Raw genomic sequence first — 18,784 nt, forward strand, 5'->3', positions numbered from 1 at the left:
CACTGAGCCATTGCATAGCAGCTGGATGCCTATTGCTGTTGAAAAAAGAATTGGAGGGAAATTTGTCATTCTTTCCATTGCAATAACTTTGGTTCTTTTTATGGACTGTGTCAAACATGCAGACTCTCACATACTTATGGGAAACTCCTTAATTTTTACAAGCTCTATCAAGCATCAAATGACACATCTGTCACGTCCTGACCAGTAAAAGTGGTCATTTGTCATTGTAGTATGGTCAGGGCGTGGCAGGGGGTGTTGTTTTTGTGTGTTTTGGGGTTGGTTTGTTTCATGGGGATTTGTTCTAGTTTTCATTTTCTATGTGTGGCCGAGTATGGTTTCCAATCAGAGGCAGGTGTCTTTCGTTGTCTCTGATTGGAAGCCATACTTAGGCAGCCTGTTTTTTTCCTGTGGGTTGTGGGTGGTTGTTTTTTCGTATAGTCTATGTTACCTTAGGGAACTGTCGTGTGTCGTTTTGTTATTTTTTTGTTTAAGTGTTCACGTTACTCTAATAAAAGAAGATGAGCACTCAACACGCTGCGCTTTGGTCTGTCCCTTTTGACGCATATGACAACATCAGTATAAGCCCTATACTCACCACCCACATACACAAAATCAGAATGTGTAGACAGTTATATCATCCATGCGACAACCCATAGGCTTTACAAACAAACCCTGCTAGAGGGAAAACACCCACCCAGACAGCCCACATAGCTAACGGCTTTCTTTTTTATGGAAAATATCTCCCCACACACATTTTATTTCTAAACCCAGGTCAATTTGATCATGTTAGATTATGTATCTACTCGAGTGAGTCACTCAGGTAATAGTTAGTTTTAGCAAGCAGAAGCAGAATTCAGAGTATTGTGTACTGCAGACTCACTGCTGAACATCTGATATTTTACTGTAACACATTTAGCATGTAGGATACAGCTTTTCTTATCTCCCAGTATTCTTTGTCTCTGTGAAAGTAAAGTTCTGATCTGGCAAACAGTTCAGCTATGTGATGTGTGTGTCTTTTGTGGGCTTTTATTGTGATACATAGACAATAGTCGGTTTAATCATCAGCATTTTGTTTCATTTCAATTTCCTGACAGTACTACTCAGCACAATAGTTGACCATTAGTTCAAAAGTCCAATACTTATGAGTAAAAGTTGGGTAATTTTTTTAAGACCCAGTGAATTTAGAGCTTACACCACTGTTGAAATACTGGCATAGTAGTTTAAACCATTCTCTCAAAAGCTTTGCCTTTGATTGAGAGGCTCAGCGCAAACCTTTCCATGTGTTTCATACCGTTCCATTCACTCCGTTCCAGCCATTATTATTCTCAGTCCTCCCCTCAGCTGCCTCTTGTGGCAGTGTCTAGTGAAAGTCTACCCACCCCTCGCACAGTCTTCACATTTTGCTGCCTTCAAATTTTATTTAAACATTTATTAAATTTGATTTTTTTCTTACCGATGTACACAACCTAATCCACATTATCAGAGTGAAAGAAAAGTTATAGAACATTTTCCAAATGAATTAATTGATTGTGTATGTATTCACACCCCAGAGTAAAAACTTGGTGGAAGCACCATAGGCAGCCATTACAGCTGGGTATCATTTTGAATAAGATTCTACCAACTTGGCCAACTCTTAGAGCGACATATACCCATTGTTTTTATCAAAATTGCTCGAGCTCAGCAAATTTGGTTGGGAGTCACTGATGGAAAGCAAAATTCAAACCTTGTCTCTGATTTTCATTTAGGATTGAGACTGGACCATTCAGGAACACTCAACACCTATTGGAAAACCATTCTGGTGTGTCTTTGGCATTAACATTTGTGTAATTGTCCAGCTGAAAAATAAACTCTATCCCAGAGTTAGGTATTCAGAACACTGAACCAGGGTTTCCTCTAACTTTTATTGGGGTTTGGTAATTTCATATTGATTTTGATCATGACAAACTCCCCAGTCACTGCCGGTAACATGATGCTGCCACCACAATATTTGAAAAATAAAGAGGGTTTCACTCACCTGGGCAAGGTCGCAAATAACAAAGCCCCCAGTCACACTATCTGGAAGACAGTAGAGGCTGGATTGACGGGTGGTGACGCTGATGCAAGGTGAGCCCCTGGTTTATGGAAGGTCACACATGGTATGGGAGTGTAATGAAGCATGGGCTCGCCCCACTGGATCTTCTGTCACTTTATCAACTGGATTGATTGTTTAATCCCAGCACTATACTTTCCAGCTAAGATTAAGCTTAAATAAATGCCCCACAGACTGATTGCCATCTCAATACTTTGGAAAGCTGCTGTTTTTAACACTAGTGAGTCAGAAAATCTATGTGAATTGGAGGGAAAAGATGTTGCAAAGTTATGTTGATTGATTATCTATTTGTTGATTATATATATATTCCTATTCATGGAATACCAGCTGGCTGGAGTGTTTACGGACATATTCAATCTCTCCCTATCCCAGTCTCTCAGCCCAAGAAGGAAGACTTAAGGCGTCAGCATGCTTCAGTTCAGCTGGCGCCTCGCCGAACTCGGCTAGCCGAACCAAACGAATGTGCTGCGTACTCCCTTAAAAGACCTTCTCTTGAACAGCCGAAAAAACCCTCACCGAAGTCCAAAACTCACAAAAAATTCACAAAATGTCATCATAACATATGCACGAACTCTACCAAACTGTTTCGGCTGGGAAGCATACGGACGCCTTTAGTGGTATGTAAAGGAGAGGTTCGGTTTTGTCAGCGTCAATAAAAGATTAGATTGGTAGAGTAACTATGTGTGCCCAAGGTCATGCCTAAGTTAGCCAAGATGTTGCAAATAATATTGGTTTAGATACTGTTGAGAAGGTGAATCAATCTCTACTCTACAGTCTCTGGCGTCTCTGAGGCAAAAATATATTATTTTATTTAACATACAACATCCTATGCAAATCAGCTTAGAGACTGTTAACCACATGTTAGCAGCTGGAGGGTTAATGGGCCAGTGCAGTGAAAGGCTAGCTACTAGGTATCAGATGCAGAAGTATCACCGCTGCTGTTTTGGGTTCAACCACAAGGCGATGCAAAATATCTTCAATTTTAAAACCTTAACACTGTTTCCATTCATTTCTTTTAAGCGCATTAACAAATGTAATTCAATATGTAGCTTGTGTGTGACTGAGGGGGAGAGGGAGGGAAAGAAGGTTTATGGAGGTCTGTTGGTGTTTATTTGGGGAAAGGGGAAATCAATCAAGTCCTGCAGCTGGCCTGGTGATGGACTGAAGAGGTGGAAATTAGGAGAGGGGAGGAGGAGGAGGAGACAGAGCCAGCTGCAATTACAGCTGATCCTGAGTGGTACAGCGCTTTTACAGAGGCGAGAAAAAGAGGAGGGGAAAGAGAGAGCGAGAGGGAGAGAGAGAGAGAAAAAGACAAGAGGCTGGGGAGAGAGATGGAGGGAAGGGCGAGTGGCACCTCAAAACTAAAAAGTAGAGCGAAGACTACTCCGAGAGTGAGAGAGAAAGAGAGAGCAAGGGAGAGCGAGGGAGAGAAAGAAAGAGGGAGAGCTCTCTGTCTCTGGACATGACATAATTGATACTCATACTGAACAAGGGAGAATAGGAGGCGGTAGAGTGAAAAAAGAATGGGAGAAGACCATGAAGATGAACTGACAACAATTCTCATTAGGTGGAACCGCACCGGAGCACCTCTTCTCCTGGGGACACGTCAGATCATTAAGACGAGGAACGTTAGCAGGAGAAAAAAAGGGGACTTTGGTTCAAGACCTAAAGTGAAGTTGATGACAGGACGAATAACACAGATGGAGCATTCATTTTGTTTAGCTCTCTTTGGACTCAGTTTGACGGAACCCTAAACAGCCCTGTGTGGATTCACAGCACAGAGAAGCACAAAGCCTGTGAGTGTGAGCTCACCCAGGGGCGGACACGGGGTTGTGAGATTGGGGAGATGAGTCTGGGAGGATAACAAGCAGCTGTGTGGAGGAAAGAGCGGGCAGAGGAGGGCAGATCCACCATGTCCCTCAGTGGAAGGGGCAGTATATCCCAGGACGGGGGGCCAGTGGCCAGCAACGAGCGCCGGAACACACGAGTGAAGAGGGCTGTCCGCATCTCCAGCATCGTTGCTCAGGAGGTGAGTAGTCGGACTCTGACCTGGCTGTGAGACTGCATGGGACCACGGGCACTATTGGGAGAGAACAAGGGCATTCAAATACATCCTAACTTTCAGGGGCTTTTCTATTTTAGCATTTGGTCTGTCAGGGATTAGTGTTCAGTTAAACAGAGGCACATTAATTGCTGTTGAAGGGGTATCACAACTATTATTTTGCTATGTGCATCAGCCTACTTTATCTTTGTATTACCTCAATAGTGTATACTGTAGAGCGTATTATGTTATTTGTAAGAATTGTTTTGGTAATTTGCTCTTTTACTCTACTGTACAGGGTGCTTGAACAGTTTATGTCAGAAAATGAATATGGTTCCAGACAGTGTACATCAGTATAAAGCCTATTCAGTGTGCTTCAGTCTGTGGAGGTTAGATTCAATCCAGACAGGTTGTGGCGTTCCTTGGTGTGTTTTACTGGAATTTAAAACATTTTGTGTTAGGGTCTCCCGAGTGGCACAGTGGTCGAAGAGTCCAGGCTCTGTCGTAGCCGGCCGTGACCGGGAGACCCATGGGGCGGCACACATTTGGCCCAGCGTCGTTCGGGTTAGGGGAGGGTTTGGCCGGTAGAAAAAACGTTTTGTGTTTATGTGATCCATGAGTATCTCTACTTGTGATAGGATTATTGGTCATAAGCTGTATTTACCTGTACAAATGCCAACAAACAGTTACCCAGGGCTATACTACAGTGTGTGTGTGTGTGTGTGTGTGTGTGTGTGTGTGTGTGTGTGTGTGTGTGTGTGTGTGTGTGTGTGTGTGTGTGTGTGTGTGTGTGTGTGTGTGTGTGTGTACGCATGCATTCATGTGTTTATGTGTTTGAGCAGGTGCATACGTACATTATTTGCTTGTTTGCATGCCTGTTTTATGTAATATTATATTGTAATGTCATCGGTACATTAATATAGTAAGCTACATGGTCTGTTATTCTAACCACAGTCTGTTATTCTAACCCCAGTCTGTTATTCTAACCCCAGTCTGTTATTCTAACTCCAGTCTGTTACGCTAACATCAGTTCGTGTTATGTTACATCCTGTTGTGACTACCATTCTCAACGGTTATTTTTGGATAAAAGCCACTCAACAAACAATGACAATCAACTTAAGGGGCTTGTTCTAAACGAGTAAGCATTTCAGTGTTAGTCTACACCAGTGGAGGCTGGTGAGAGGAGCTATAGGAGGACAGTCTCATTGTAAACAATAAAGGCCTTTAAAAAAGGCTGTTAAACAATTATTGAACAATTATTGTAAAAATGAAATGCATTTTATGGTGTCTGACGGAGTTGACATATAGTGCATTCAGAAAGTATTCAGACCCCTTGACTTTTTCTAAATGTTGTTACATTTCAGCCTTATTCGAAAACTGACTAAATTCGTTTTTTTCCCCTCAATCTACATAAAATACCCCATAATGACAGAGCAAAAACAGGTTTTTAGAAATTTTTTTCACATTTATAAAACAACATTAACTGAAATATCAGATTTACATAAGTATTCAGACCCTTTAACAGCAACTTGGCAGCGATTACAGCCTCGAGTCTTCTTGGGTATGACCCTACAAGCTTGGCACAACTGTATTTGGGTACTTTCTCCCATTCTTCTCTGCAGATCCTCTCAAGCTCTGTCAAGTTGGATGGGGAGTGTCCTTGCACAGCAGGTTTCTCCAGGGATCTTTGAACGGGTTCAAGTCCAGGCTCTGGCTTGACCACTCAAGGACATTCTTGTCCCGAAGCCACTCCTGCATTGTCTTGGCTGTGTGCTTAAGGTTGTTGTCCTGTTGGAGGGTGAACCTTCACCCCAGTCTGATGTCCTGAGCGCTCTGGAGCAGGTTTTCATCAAGGATCTCTCTGTACTTTGCTCTGACACGCACTGTCAACTGTGGGACCTTATTTAGTGTTGTGACTTTACTTTCATTAATCCATGCACAGCGCTACACCGGGGCTAGGGGGGGCTTTAGTCCCGTCACAAATCTGCGTAGCCCCAGTTAAGCCCCCTCAAGCATTTTAGTATTTTGAACATTTTTTAATAAAGAAATATGTAAAAGTTAATAACCAGCCATTCTGTTCCCAATCAGATCCCTGGCTGCGTGTGCATGTACTCTATGATGTGTGTGTGTGTGTGTGTGTGTGTGTGTGTGTGTGTGTGTGTGTGTGTGTGTGTGGGTGTGTGTGTGTGTGTGTGTGGGGGGGGGGGGTGTGTGCTCGGGCACATTAGGCTACCTTATGTGAGCTAACTTTTAGCTAGCTAGTCGCCATCTCACCCCGTTGCAATGGACCGTTTTCTGATCAAGAGAAGAGTGCGGATAGAAATGTAAAATCCAGACACTGTCTCCGAGGGGGCCAAAGAAGAAGAGGGAGATAAGAAAGATGAGTTGGAGAGAGAAACTTGTGAGCCATGACGTGAGGGAGCACCAGAGCAGTTCACCACTGCTAGCTGCTCCACAGCCACCGTTAGCTGCACTGTTAGCACAGCCACCACTCCCTCTGATTTAAGCCAGTCACCCGTTGAAGAACCAAGGCGCCCTCTTCTTCGGCATTATCCAGCCACAAAAGTTGGACAGCAGGATCGCTACTTCAATCGTAGATGGTATGAGGATTACAAATGGCTGGAATATTCTACTTCAAAGGCCCGTGATTTCTGCTTTGCATTCCGCCCCTTTCAATGTCCAGGAAACCATGGTGGAGAGACGGCGGCATTTACCCATGATGGCTACCAGAACTGGAAGAAAGCGACAAGTTCGTTCAAGACACAATGCTAGTGTGGAGCATAAATATGCAATGACAGCGTGGAATGAGTGGACTATTCAGAAAGAGTCTGGCTCAACAATATGCAATGCTCTAAGTGATGGACATTCGAAAATAGTCCTAGAGAACAGAGGGTATATGAGAGCAGTTGTGGAGTCATTGTGTTACACTGAATACCAGGGACTTTCACAGAGAGGAGACATTGTCACGGTTGTCATCGGTGAAGGAGGACCAAAACGCAGCAGGTATGTGTATGCTCATCTTGCTTTTTAATAAATACAAAATGAACACCAAAAAAACAAAGAACTAGAACGAACGAACAAACAAACAACAAACAGTCTGGCAAAGCATAAAGCTCAACACAGAACAATCACCCACAAATAACAAACACAAACACACCCTCATATATGGGACTCTCAATCAAAGGCAGATAGACAACACCTGCCTTCAACTGAGAGTCCCAACCCCAATTAACCAAACATAGAAACAGACATACTAGACAAATCATAGAATACCTGAAAACCAAACAGTGCCCAAAAACCCCGGAATACTTAAACCAAATGCCCCTTCAACAAAACACACCACCCCGAACCACATAAAACGAATACCCTCTGCCACATCCTGACCAAACTACAATACCAATTAACCTTATACTGGTCAGGACGTGACAGACATAGAAAACCACATGGCTGTCAACTAGGGAAACTTCCTTGAACTTTTACAGGTCATAGGAAAATTCGACAAAACAATTGCACAGAAAATCTCATATAATACTAGAGATGCTAAGTACACGCATCATGATATACAGAATGAAATACTGGGCAAGCACTCGACTCAGAAACCTTTCCTGCCTGTCCATACACGCAGAAAGAACCAAGGCCCTGGATGTCCAGAAGATTATAGACTCATTTGCACTGAACCACAACAGACGCATCGTCCTTCTATAAAACAACACTTGGTGAGTAACTGAAAGGTCTTTTATTTATTGACAGAGTGCGCCTGTCTGGTGGTGGGAACATGATTCAATCGCGCTCATCTGGATCTGGATGGAACAAGAAGACGCATGCATATTGTCAGCCAGTCGGCCTACAACTATTTTTGCAATAGGAATATAAATCGCTAAGATTGTGATGATAGCCTGCGCGTTTTACACCATTTGTGCACAGTGGACAGGCATAGGGTAAATGCACTTCTCTCTTAACAAAAACACTTCCATAATTTTTCATATACAACGCAGAGGATGGAAACTTCATTCATATACTTTTCAAGTTACAGTATTTCCTTTATAACAACCTAAATATATATTTCCTTTATAACAACCACAAAATAACAACCAAAATGACATTATTATTCTTTAGATCGCCTCTAACCATTCCCCAAGTTCTATGTTAGAAATATTGTTCCAGTATTCACTTTAGAATGTGTTAGAGTTTCGGCAGGAAAATGTCTGTGTAGACAAAGAACATTCCTGTGTGAACATTGGAGAGGGATGTTCTCTCCTTGATTTACAACAGGGAGTGAACCTCCCACCAGCTCCCCTCTCCCCCCTCTCTGGGTGAATTTTTTTTAAAATGTGGTTTGTCATTATGGAGTATTGTGTGAAGATTGATAAGAAAAACAAATATTTAATACATTTTAGAGTAAGGCTGTAACGTAATAAAATGTGGAAAAAGTCAAGGGGTCTGAATACTTTCTGAATGCACTGTAAATAGGAGGTTGTTCCTTTGCATGGTGTGATAGCTGATACTTTGGCCTATCAAAATATTGATTTTACATTTTGTTAATAAGACAAATATTTGTGGGAAAAAAGTTGAGATTGTCCCTTTTTCAAGAATCCCTGAGCTCTAAAACAGCAACAGCAACATCTCTCAGCCTTATGGCAAAATGTACAAAATAGCATGAGATTAGCTATAATACTGCATATGTGACTCGTTTCAGGAAACTTTTGAAATCAGTGTAATTAGAGTATGATAGCTAAGGAGATGGAGAAAACACCTGTCACCGGATTACATCTTCAAATTAAGGGCAATCATGGCATCCATGACAGAGAGGGAGAAGCGTCCATCCATGTATACGGGTAAGATAGTCTAGCTAGCTACATTTTCTGATATTACACTTTTCTAATTTTGTCAAAAAGTAGCTAGCTTGCTAACTTTAGCTGGCTGGCTCACTAGCTAATGTTACGTGTATAATATGTGTAGTAAAATTATTTGTATCTCAGAGCCATTTGCTTTGTTAGTTATAGCCTAATGTTAGCTAGCTAACATTGGAAATGGTTGGTTAGCTACCTGCAGATTCATGCAGGCTAGTAACATCATGAGTTGCGATTAAGGTTCATTGTTTAGCTAGCTAGCTACATGTCTTAACAAAAGACTCCACTATGCAAGTATTAATTTCGATAAAATGTTCATGATGTCACTGCGACAGCTGTTGATAGACGTAGTTCATAAATTCTCTCTGGCTATCTACTCCGATTTCAGAACACTCTCGTCTGAGTGTGCCATAGCGCAGAATAACTGACAAATTTACGAACGCTCAACACCCATTGAATATGGCCGATGTCAGTAAACGTTGGCAAAAAAAGTAATTGTTGCCATCAGCACAATTGCAGTCACCGACGCCCTAGATTACATAAAAACAGCCTAACCAGCTTTGCTATGGCGAGTAAAATGGTCAGAGTAAGCTATTCTCTCATTTGTGTCTGGAAGAAGCTAGCAAGCTAGCCAACGTTAGCCAGTTAGCTTCGGTGCTTGACTGCTGCTGTTAGGACAGAACGCTCGGATCAACCCTTAAAGAGATGGGTGGGGCTAAAGCTTAAGAGGGTGTGACCGATGCTGAATGGGTGTAGACAAAGAAGAGCTCTCCAATTGGTGTACCAAAACAATCAAAGGCCTTTTTCTTAAAAGTGAGGTTACAAGTTTATCAATTTTCAAAGCAGAATTACTTTCCCATTGTTCCTCAACTGTAGTGTATGATATACCATTTTCTAGCTCTGAGTCTCTACTTTTATCCAATGTAAAAAACACCATTTAAAATGTTGCTACATAAGACCGAATCAAACCGGTAGGTCACATATTGTTCTCTCTGCCCCATTAAAAAATAAAACAATTAAACAAGTAGTGGCCTTGGACCTTGCGGTGGGCCCCGCGAAACTGTGTGACCATCCGATGATTAGGGGAAAGTTGCCCCTATATGCTTTTCTAGGGTAATTATTGCCTTTTCCCACTAAATGGTTAAGGTTTGGATTGGGGGAGGGGAAGCTGATCCCAGATCTGTATCTAAGAGAAACTTCACCCTGGAGCGGCCATTAGACACGGGGAGGAATCTGATGTTGTAAACAGATAACTCCTAGCACTACATCATGCTGGAATTGAGTCATGAGTCGGCGAGAGACAGTGTTTAGTTTTGTCCTCGGCAAGTCATTAATCCATCCATAGTGTTAACAGAAACAAGACAAGCATTTCGCTGTAAAGCTTGGTGAATTGAAAATAAATCCAGTATTGGCTCACACAGGTGAATATGTACACCTACTGTCCAAAAAAAGAGAGAAATGGTTCTTATGAGACACAGATGAGTTATAGTGTGGATAACCAAAGACTGCTACATAACCAAGTATATGTAGCACAGAGTGCACAGTAGGGGACTTTCTCCGGTCAAGGAACCAACATACATCTTGGCAAAACAGTGCCCTTGAACACCATACTCAATCAGTAAAGCACAACGCACCTCATGTCCAGGCAGCCAGGCAAATGGAATCCCATGTCCCAGGGGCCCTTGTGCAGGAAGATTCATTGCATCCTGGATAAGTGGGCTTCCCCTGTGCTGTGCAGTGCAAAGCAGAGGTGCTCACTTGTTACTGTGACTAGAAGTTTCTACCACAAAAGGACATGTCCTACAATCTTAGAAAAAAGGTATGTTTCCAAAAGGGTTATTCGGCTGTACCCACAGGAGAACCCTTTTTGGTTCCAGGTATAACTATGTTGGGTTCAATGTAGAACCCTCTGTGGAAAGGGTTCTACATGCAACTCAAAAGGGTTCTTCAAAGAGTTATCCTATGAAGACAGCCGAAGAGCCCTTTTAGGTTCTAGATATCACCTTTTTATTTTAAGAGTGTATTTAAGAGAAATAGAGGTTTGGATGTTGGAAGTATTCTCTCATTTACAATACCCTGTTCATTGTCTACTGTATGTCAGTGATACACTGCAAAAATATGTCAATCCCCTGACACAGGAAATAATATAATTTTGTAATTATATTGTCTTACATACTGTAGGGGAGAACCGGGATGAAAGTAAAGTAACACTTCGTTTTTTTCCTAATTACTCAGAGATCAATAGAGCTGGAGACACCATATTTTTTTATATACAGTACCAGTCAAAAGTTTGGACACACCTACTCATTCAAGAGTTTTTTCTTTATTTTTACTATTTTCTACATTGTAGAATAATAGGGAAGACATCAAAACTATAGTAACCAAAAAATTGTTAAACAAATCAAAATATATTTTAGATTCTTCAAAGTAGCCACCCTTTCCCTTGATGACAGTTTTGCACACTCTTGGCATTCTCTCAACCAGCTTCACCTGGAATACTTTTCCAACAGTCATAGAGTTCCCACATATGCTGAGCACTTGTTGGCTGCTTTTCCTTCACTCTGCGGTCCAACTCATCACAAATCATCTCAATTGGGTTGATGTCGGGTGATTGTGGAGGCCAGGTCATCTGATGCAGCACTCCGTCACTCTCCTTATTGGTCAAACAGCCCTTACACAGCATGGAGGTGTGTTGGTTCATTGTCCTGATGAAAAACAAATTATAATTATAGTCCCACTAAGCGCAAACCATATGAGATGGCGAATTGATGCAGATTGCTGTGGTAGCCATGCTGGTTAAGTGTGCCTTGAACTCAGTGTCACCACACCATCACACCTCCCCCTCCATGCTTCATGGTAGGAACCACACATGCAGGGATCATCTGTTCACCAACACTCTCACAAAGACACAGCGGTTGGAACCAAAAATCTCAAATTTGGACTTCGACCAGTCTAATGTCCATTGTTTGTATTTCTTGGCCCAAGCAAATAGTGGTTTCTTTGCAGCAATCTGACCATGAAGGCCTGATTCACACAGTCTCCTCTGAACAGTTGATGTTGAAATGTGTCTGTTAGTTGAACTCTGTGAAGTATTTATTTGGGCTGCAATCTGAGGTGCAGTTAACTCTAATGAACGTATCCTCTGCAGCAGAGGTAACGCTCTGTCTTCCTTTCCTGTGGGGGTCCTCATGAGAGCCAGTTTCATCATAGCGCTTGATGGTTTTTGTGACGCACTTGAAGAAACTTTCAAAGTTCTTGAAATGTTCCGTATTGACTGACCTTTATGTCTTAAAGTAAGGATGGACTGTAATTTCTCTTTGCTTATTTGAGCTGTTCCTGCCATAATATGGACTTGGTCTTTTACCAAATAGGGCTATCTTCTGTGTACCACCCCTACCTTGTTACAGCACAACTGATTGGTTCAAACGCATTAAGAAGGAAAGAAATTCCACAAATTAACTTTTAACAAGGCACACCTGTTAATTGAAATGCATTCCAGGTGACTTCCTCCTGAAGCTGGTGGAGAGAATGCCAAGAGTGTGCAAAGCTGTCATCTTTGCCTACTTTGAAGAATCTCAAATATTAAGTATATATATGTATATTTATTTAACACGTCTTTGGTTACTACATGATTCCATATGTGTTATTTCATAGTTTTGATGTATTCACTATAATTCTACAATGTAGGTGTGTCCAAACTTTTGACTGGTACTGTATATATGTCCTTTACCATTTTATAGGGTAAATTAGTTGAAATTAAAGTGGAATTTCACCCTGGCTCTGCCACGGCATATAATTATTACTATATTAGCATTACTTTTTTGTCATAAACATAACAATTATCCAAACCGCAAGCTAGAATCGGGAAGTTTTCGACTTTCTGTGTATTCCTCTGCTCATAGTGAACCACAAAGTCCGACATTCATAGCGAATGCAGATACGGTCCGCTCAGGTAGATAGCACTGGTAGATGGCAACGTTGATGATGGCATTGTGTACTTTGAGCGAACAACACACAGCAATTTCAGAACTCCTGAAGGCAAGTATTTTTGTTGTTGTTCACAATGTGTGTTTTTCACGAAACTTTTGTCATCATGCCTGTGAGGTGTTCTGTGCCTGGCTGTGCTAATTACAAACAAGTGTGGAAATGTGTTATCTTTCACTATTCTGCCTACCAGAGATTTACCCTGATTCTGCCAGTGGCTTGCAGATATCAAGAATGATGCCCCTTACGATGACCAAAGATTATCATAGGGATTCTCAGGCTGAACTGATGTGATGGGGAATCCATTTCGACTACAGCTGAGAAGTGATGCGATACCATCCATTTTTTCCCCTTCACAACAAAACGGAAGATTCTCGATTATAGGTAACCTAACTGGATTTTATGATTTCTCATGGCTTTGAGTTCAATACAGGACTATAACATTAGCTAACTTACCTAGCTAGTCCAGCTAGACTAGCTAGCTAACGTTACAGTCCTGTATTGAACTCTGAAAGCCATCAGTTAAATCATATAGCTATATTTTTTGGTATACACACTGTCAATCAATTTCACTTATGCCATGGTAGTCACTGCTAGACTGGTAGCTAGCTACCTTCAGCAGCGGAGTAAACATGTTGGTTCATTATATCTTTGACTGACGTTAACACAAGCTAGCTAACGTTAGTAAATAAAAGTAACTCAATCTGGTAGGCATCTATTACACCCTTGCCTGGAAAACACTCCGTTACTAAAAAGGGAATTGTCGATATAGCTAACAAACTGTGTTTTTGTGTTGGTAGCAATGATGAATGTGTATAAATCACCTATGATTAGTTAGTTGGTTCTCAGTCAGTTTCAGCTGGCTAGAAATCTTCCTGCCAATTTGGTGAAGCTAGTTAGCTAAATGTTAGCTGACAATATTGAAATGTCTATGTTAGGTGTGCTATGCTAGCCAGTTTAATAGAGATCAATACAGTTAGTGGGGTGGTTAAATTGTGTATTTTGTTAGTACCAAGATGTCCTTCCAAGCTGACAGCTAATATTTACAGTAAGCATGGCATAAACATGAATTAGGTAGTGTTTATGGTTTGTGTTATGGTGTTAGAGGTAGCCACAGAGTACCTTCCTTCCAGACCATATAATCAATTTAGTCTACCCTTCTTCTCTTTGTAAAACTCAGGTTATCTGGAGTCATTCCAGTGACAGTGCCTTGCTGAAAAATACCCCAAAGCGGGTGCATTTTGGGTACACGAGCATGAGAGAGGGGAAGCCTTGTGGTTATGAAGCACAACAAGATTCTGGGACAGAAACCAGCAAGGGACACTGAAAGGTATACAATCAAGACTACAACAGTAATGACACAATCACCTCATTCCTCTCTCTGTAGATCCTCAAAACACAGTACAAAGACCTGTCTACAAAAAGTCCCCTGCAAAGGGCTACTATTGACAAGAATGATCTGTCAGTCAATGGGCTGGGGGAGGTTTACAGACAGTACTTTGAGATGAGGAAGGGGATTTTGGTAGTGCAGGGTTGTGCTTAGACAGTAAATGTATTGTTGTGTATGACAACAATTGAGAGATGCCATTTCTCCTCATTCTATCATACACGACAATTCATACTGTGTAAAAACTGCCCTCCTAACTTTATTGACTGATCTTTCCTCTCAAAATCAGCACCCATTGTCCCTAAACAATACGCTAGCCGGTCCCATTCGGTTGACACCTTTACCAACAAAGGCGTGTAAAATGCTAACACCACAACCATGTCTTTCCAGGAGATGTGCAGAACCAGCAAATCTTCTGCAAGAGGACCAAACAGTTGGTGGTTAAGAAGCCATGCACCACTTTCTGCAGAATCTTACCCAGCTGGCCGTTCAGACAGGAGAAGAAGCACAGAGTCTCAGCTTCCCCAGCCCACCATGCCAAACACCATTGCCAGTATACTGAAGCCGGATAAAGCCCAATTCTGATCTTTTTTTCACTAATTGGTCCTTTGACCAATCAGATCAGTTCTGAAAAGTTCTGATGTGATTAAGACCAATTAGTGCAATAAAGATCAGAATTGGTCTGCCTGTGTAAACGCAGCCAGTGTGGCTCAGCATAAGACCATGTTGCACAGGGGTCTCCAACCCTGTTCCTGTAGAGCTACCCTCCTGTATGTTTATTGTCTCTGTATTTTTCTGATGTTTCAGTTGGTTTCCAACATTGGTCCATATCAGAAACTTAGAGTGAAGATATTTAACTTTAATAGAACAGAATAGAATAACACCTCAGTCTGCCACATCTGTCACTCAAAAATCTGCCGACGCCAGAGTGGCTAAATATGACTTGTTATATTACTCACTTTGGTCATAACGATATGGCACATCATAAAGGAGAATGGGAGAAGATGTTTTCACAAGGGTAGGACAGTTCATGAGAACCCAAGTCAGGTGTTTGTTGAAATAGAATGTTGAAGTAGAATATCAGTGGTCATCTGTATTCGGGTGCATCCCAAATGTCAACCTACTCATTTAGGACACTAATGTGCACCCAGGGCCCATAAGGCTGTGGTCAAAAGCAGTGCACTATATAGGGAATAGGATTGCCATTTGGGACACAGCCTTTGGATGCACATTAGGTCATGCATTGTTACAGCTGGGTGGACAAATCTAGAGTGTTGATTAGGTTGGAGGCTGATGAAGGCCCCACCCCTCTTGCTCTTGGACGGCTTCTAAGGACTCTGACCTACTTCAAGGGGAGAGTCAGGGTTTGAGTCAGGAGATGCTGAAGGACTCAGGGTGGATTCAGAACAGAGAGTGGAGGTGTCAGGGATCCGATTGGCTGGTGGTTCCATTCTCGGAAGCATCAGTCCGAATGACAAATCTCTGTAGAGATACTGATTGAATCTCCCAAACCCCCCAAAGTACGCAAATCACTTAATTTCAATTTGGGCGAAATAAACAGAGCAAAAATACTTCATCCAAATCTAGAAAGAGCACTGGAGAGGTATAGCAAGATGCGGTCTGAACTGAAGAACTTCATTTTCAGTTTGCCATTGAGGAGAGGCCACCAGATACTGAAAACCTATCTACTTGTTACTCAGTTGTGAAGTGAGCAAACAAACATGAGAAGAGGAGACTCAAGTTTCAAGTTTTATTAGTCATAGAGTATGCATGGGATACACATGGTATACAGTACATTCAGAAAGTATTTTATTACATTACAGCCTTATTCTAAAATAGAATACCCCATAATGACAAAGCAAAAACAGGTTTTAAGATATGTTAGCAAAATTATTAAAAATTAAAAACAGAAATATTATATTTACATAAATATTCAGATCCTTTACTCAATACTTTGTTGAAGCACCTTTGGCTGCGATTACAGCCTCGAGTCTTCTTTGGTATAACGCTACAAGCCTGGCACACCTGTATTTGGGGAGTTTCTTCTATTCTTCTCTGCAGATCCTCTCAAGCTCTGTCAGGTTGGATGGGGAGTGTCGCTGCACAGCTATTTTCAGGTCTCCAGAGATGTTTGATCGGGTCTAGGCTCTGGCTGGGCCACTCAAGGACATTCAGAAACTTGTCCTGAAGCCACTCCTTCGTTGTCTTGGCTGTGTGCTTAAGGTCATTGTCCTGTTGGAAGGTGAACCTTCGCCCCAGTCTGATGTCCTGAGTGCTCTGGAACAGGTTTTCATCAAGGATCTCTCTTTACTTTGCTTCGTTCATCTTTCCCTCGATCCTGACTGGTCTCCCAGTCCCTGCCGCTGAAAAACATCTCCACAGCATGATGCTGCCAGCACCATGCTTCACCGCAGGGGTGGTATTGGCCAGGAGATGAGTGGTGCCTGGTTTCCTCCAGATGTGTCGCTAGGCATTCAGGCCAAAGAGTTCAATCTTGGTTTCATCAAATCAAATTTTATTAGTCACATCTGCCGAATACAACAGGTGTAGACCTTACAGTGCTTACTTACGAGCACCTAACCAACAATGCAGTTTTAAAAAATACAGATACTTTTATATCTTAATCTTAAGTAATTAGAGAGCAGCAGTGAAATAACAACAGCGAGACTATATACAGGGGGGTACCGATACAGAGTCAATGTGTGGGGGCACCGGTTATTTGAGGTAGTATGTACATGTAGGTAGAGACCAGAGAATTGTGTTTCTCATGGTCTGAGAGTCCTTTAGGTGCCTTTTGGAAACTCCAAGCGGGCTGTCATGTACCTTCTACTGAGGAGTGGCTACCGTCTGGCTACTCTACCATAAAGGCCTGATTGGTGGAGTGCTGCAGAGATAGTTGTCCTTCTGGAAGGTTCTCCCATCTCCACAGAGGAACTCTGGAGCTCTGTCAGAGTGACCACCTGGTTCTTTGTCATCTCCCTGACCAAGGCCCTTCTCCCCCGATTTCTCAGTTTGCCTGGGCTGCCAGCTCTAGGCAGAGTTGTGGTTCCAAACTTCTTCCATTTAAGAATGATGGAGGCCACTGTATTCTTGGGGACCTTCAATGCTGCAGAAATGTTTTGGTACCATTCCCCAGATCTGTGCCTCGACACCATTTTGTATTCGAGCTCTACGGACAATTCCTTCAACCTCATGGCTTGGTTTTCGCTCTGACATATTTATGTAAATAAGGTATTTCAGTTTTTATAAATGTGCAAACATTTCTAAAAAACTGTTTTTGCTCTGTGTGTAGATTGATGAGGAAAACATTTGATTTAAACCAATTTAGAATAAGGCTGTAATGTAACAATGTGGAAAAACTTGGCATCTTTTTAGATAGCGACCCCCGTGTGCTCTTTATTTCTCTCTCTTTCTCTCGGAGGCAGAAGCAGTCATAGCATTGCCGTTCTGCTTCAAACCACAACGTAACCTAAAGTTAGAAACACATATGTGCACTTACTTGACATCCTGTAGCCTAATAAGGAATCGATTGTCCCAGTTCCAATGCATTTAGCACATTTCCCAGTTGCAAAGTTCCCTGGAGGATCCCAGGAGCTTTTGTCCTCCTTAGAATACACTGTAGAATATATTTGAAAAGATGCAAGAGGAGAGAGAGCTGAGTTCACCTGTGATGGAGGTCGTGTGATGAGGGCGACAGGGATAGCCCTACGGACGAGGCTAGGGGGACACTGGAGTGAAAATATAACTGATCAAATAAGACGTGTTTTATGGAGAATCTGTGGTTGAAGCTTTTTCTCGCACTAAAAATTCACATTGATATGGAGATGTGTCAATAGATGTCAATGCGCATCATGTTGGTGACCTAGAAAGTTCAATATGTTCCAGTAATTCACAGTACCAGTCATGAAAGGATATGATTGAAGTGCCAGTTGTGTGAAGTTGTTTATGGTAATCATAGCATAGATACAGGAATAGAAACATAAATTAAACATGGTCTTACTTGTCAACTGGGACGTCGATAGCAAGACATTTAGTGCTGCGGTTATGTGTATTACGTAGGTGAGGAAAATTGTATGTTCTGTGTTCAGCCCAAAATGTAATTTTGTTTGCTAGCTACCAGTTTTGCTGCCTTTTCCGGATCTGCTGTCATTTCTCATTCTGACTGGTATGTAATGAGCAGGGTAAATATTCAAATATAACATAAGTTAATCATGTTTTCATGTTTCTGGCTTTTAGAGTCTTTATGTGTATGTACATTGTGTGAAGCAGTCTATAGGGCTACAGTGGATGTTAAAGCCCCCATGCAGTCTTTTTAATTGTATTTTTAAAATCATCACTGTATGCCTAATTCAGTAAATCACTCTGTGTTAATTTCATGAAAATAATACATTTATAATAATTTAATTCCCTGCGCCTCCTTTTCATTGGTATAC

General features: G+C 41.8%; 2 protein-coding genes across 4 annotated transcripts in view; both read left to right on the forward strand.

Moving 5' to 3' along the window:
* Positions 1-3,953, forward strand: part of LOC123723902 (potassium voltage-gated channel subfamily H member 2) — a 25,645-nt gene extending 21,692 nt beyond the window's left edge. Inside the window, exon 6 of the mRNA XM_045716028.1 lies at positions 3,828-3,953. Within this exon, the coding sequence (XP_045571984.1) occupies positions 3,828-3,953 (126 nt within the window). The remainder of the gene's footprint in view (positions 1-3,827) is intronic.
* LOC106599276 (potassium voltage-gated channel subfamily H member 2) overlaps positions 3,379-18,784 on the forward strand; it is a 26,934-nt gene continuing 11,528 nt past the window's right edge. The window contains exons 1-3 of one of the 3 annotated variants that reach the window (XR_001327398.2): positions 13,050-13,348; positions 14,145-14,294; positions 14,742-17,249. Coding sequence is in view for 1 of the 3 variants with exons in the window: in XM_045714693.1 (XP_045570649.1) it covers positions 4,002-4,118 (117 nt within the window). In the remaining 2 variants the exon portion in view is untranslated. Of the gene's footprint in view, positions 4,119-13,025; positions 13,349-14,144; positions 14,295-14,741; positions 17,250-18,784 lie in introns of those variants that run through there. The other 2 variants (XM_045714694.1, XM_045714693.1) reach the window with 2 other exon arrangements.

This window comes from Salmo salar, chromosome ssa03 (assembly GCF_905237065.1).
Source record: "Salmo salar chromosome ssa03, Ssal_v3.1, whole genome shotgun sequence".
Taxonomy (NCBI): domain Eukaryota; kingdom Metazoa; phylum Chordata; class Actinopteri; order Salmoniformes; family Salmonidae; genus Salmo; species Salmo salar.